The sequence below is a fragment of the Austrofundulus limnaeus genome, unplaced genomic scaffold, assembly GCF_001266775.1.
Source record: "Austrofundulus limnaeus strain Quisiro unplaced genomic scaffold, Austrofundulus_limnaeus-1.0 Scaffold35, whole genome shotgun sequence".
Classification (NCBI taxonomy): Eukaryota; Metazoa; Chordata; class Actinopteri; order Cyprinodontiformes; family Rivulidae; genus Austrofundulus; species Austrofundulus limnaeus.
In genome coordinates, this window is record NW_013952437.1 from 1,160,603 (window position 1) to 1,163,460 (window position 2,858).

Sequence of the window (2,858 nt, forward strand, 5' to 3'; positions counted from 1 at the left end):
ATGCTGCCATGTCTTTTTAGATTACAATTATGAGTCCATATTTTTATCCATCCATCCATTATCTTCAGCTTTATACAGAGTAGGGTGGGTGGGGGGCAGCTTGTCCCATTGGACATCCCTGAAGCACCTCCCAAAGGAGGCGTCTGGAAGGCTTCCTCACCAGATGAACCACCTTAACTGGCTCTTCTGGATGTGGAGGAGCAGCGGCTCTACTCTCTGAAAGTCTCTTGACAAGTTTGAGAACATCTGGTGTCCTCCCAGAAGAGGTGCTGGCCCCGAGACCAGGCGATGGATGGATGGATGGATGAGTAAAGCACCTTCTGCTCAAACTATTACAAAGCAGTAACAGTTGACATTTCTTCAGGCTTTAAACTTTATTTGTTCCTGGATGACACTGGAAGATGGGTGCCATCAGGAAACAGAACAATAAAACACTGCAGTGCTTTATTTATTTATAAACCAAGTACGTCATGTAAAAACCAAAAAAAGCTGCGTTTTAAAAATCTGTGCTTGAAGATGAACTCAGACAATTTCTGAAACATGGCAAAACATTATTTCTTTACAATTTGTCAGACTGGATTTGAAAGCGTATCTGAATTTTGTAAGTCCTTCGCTTCGTTTTGCACCTTTTGTCAACTCTGTTGTTAATGAAAATAGTTGCAAATATCTGCAAAACTCGCACACTTCATTTTTCCAAAGGACAAAACTCTGGTAATTACAGTTAGTGGCTCAGAGGGGTCAGATGCTGCACCTCAGCATGATCCTCCATGAATAAAATAAAGCAATCAATTATTTAAAACCAATTATTTATTTTTTTTATCTCTCTGTTCAACACTAAGATGCAATAATCAATGGTGGTGTTAAAGACGACAGTACCAGTTATTGGCCAGTAGTATAAGTTTTATGTCAATAGGATAATATTTGAGGAGAATAGAGGGGGGATGCATATTTGGGCAGGCTGGAAATGCATATTGCCCAAAAATGCATCCTTGTGCTAACTTGGAGAAATAGAGTGAAGAGTGAAATGCCTTTTTCTACATAACCAGAGTAGTTCTAAGAACTACTGGTATAAGTTTTATATCAATAGGCTAAAATTTGGGGAAAATAAAGAGGGGATTCATATCGTGGCAGGCTGGAAATGCATATTGCCCAAAAATGCATCCCTGTGCTAATTTTGAGAAATAAAGAGTTAAGAGTAAAATAACTTTTTCTACATAATCAGAGTAGTTCTGTAAACTACTGGTATGAGTTTTATATCAATAGGCTAATATTTGGGGAAAATAAAGAGGGGATGCATATTTTGGCAGGCTGGAAATGCATATTGCCCAAAAATGCATCATTGTGCTAACTTGGAGAATGAAAGAGTTAAGAGTGAAATAACTTTCTCTACATAATCAGAGTAGTTCTAAGAATTATTGGTATAAGTTTTATATCAATAGGATAATATTTGAGGAGAATAGAGAGGGGATGCATAATTTGGCAGGCTGGAAATGCATATTGCCCAAAAATGCATCCCTGTGCTAATTTTGCAAAATAAAGAGTTAAGAGTGAAATAACTTTTTCTACATAACCAGAGTAGTTCCATGATCTGCTGATATAAGTTTTATATCAATAGGATAATATTTGAGGGAAATAAAGAGGGGATGCATATTTTGGCAGGCTGGAAGAGCAAATTGCCCAAAAATGCATCCCTGCGCTAACTTGGAGAAATAAAGAGCTGAAAGGATTTCACCTTTTCTACGTAATGACACTTGTTCTCTGAGCTAATGCTATAACTTTTATATTATTACAGGATGGATGCAAATATTTTCAGGCTCATAAATTAAAATGTATTCCCTCCCACATTAACAGACTAGAAAGTTAAGCATGACGTAAAATGTTCTACATAGTGGGCCTCTGTTTTGTAATGCTTTAAACCTATTATGGTATCAAAAGAAAAATCAGAAAATTTCAAACCATTTGCGGAGAATGTTTTCAACAGACACGGACTGAAAAAATGTTCCGACTCTTATGTTTCAATAAAGGTGTAAAAACTGTATTTATTTCAAGTAATTTGCGAAAGAAAGCCCACCATTTTAGGGATTACATGGTTAAGAAACGTGATAATGTTACAAATATCTTTAAAATTTCCTCTTCGGTCATATTTCAGTCTGTTTTCTCGTAAATATGCGAGACTTTAGAGTGATGCACGCTCCCGCGAGAGGGTTTTTTTTTTGTCCTTTCTGGTGTAAGAATGTTAAGTTTCATTGTATTGCTCTGTAGGCTTTTGTGTTTATTATGTTTCCTTTCTTAARGCGGATTCAAATATGGAGGAGTTTCGAGTAAACGACCCGAGTGACACCAGTAGCCCCATGCCAGGACTGGCAGAGGTAAACCACTGTTCAATCGTAACACTATGACAAAAACTGGTTGGTAGGAAATGTCAGATGTACTTAAAACTGTTGAATTRTAGAAAAAATTGTGAAACATTTTGGAAAGACTCAATTTAATTTCAAATTGAACCACRTTTCAAATGTAAGCATGTTTGGAATGTGTAGAGAAAACACACAGCACAGAATTCTGTTGGCTGGATAAGTTTCTTTTTGTTTTTGAACAACATAAAGTGTTCAGTCACTCTTGAAATCAGCTATCTATACAAAGTATTCACCATAAAATCTAAATATTTCATTTTATTTTTGACTTGCATGAAATTAAACAGATTGGCTTTTATCACACAGGAAGGTGAACTGATTCAGGAGATAGTTGTTGTCACGTCAGATCTGAACTGTTTCCTCTTTTTTTGTGTATCAGCATCAAAACTGCAAAAGTCCAGACGGATCTGAAGACAAAGGTGGAGGTGGTTTCGATGAGGACCAGCT

General features: G+C 36.7%; 1 protein-coding gene across 1 annotated transcript; it reads left to right on the forward strand.

Moving 5' to 3' along the window:
* Positions 1 to 2,176: 2,176 nt before the first annotated feature.
* Positions 2,177 to 2,858, forward strand: LOC106516106 (zinc finger protein draculin; the record flags this gene model as incomplete). Its single annotated transcript, XM_014006299.1, is given in 2 exon segments — positions 2,177 to 2,369; positions 2,791 to 2,858. Coding segments are annotated over 2 exon segments (131 nt in total), but the record flags the coding sequence as incomplete, so codon positions are not given.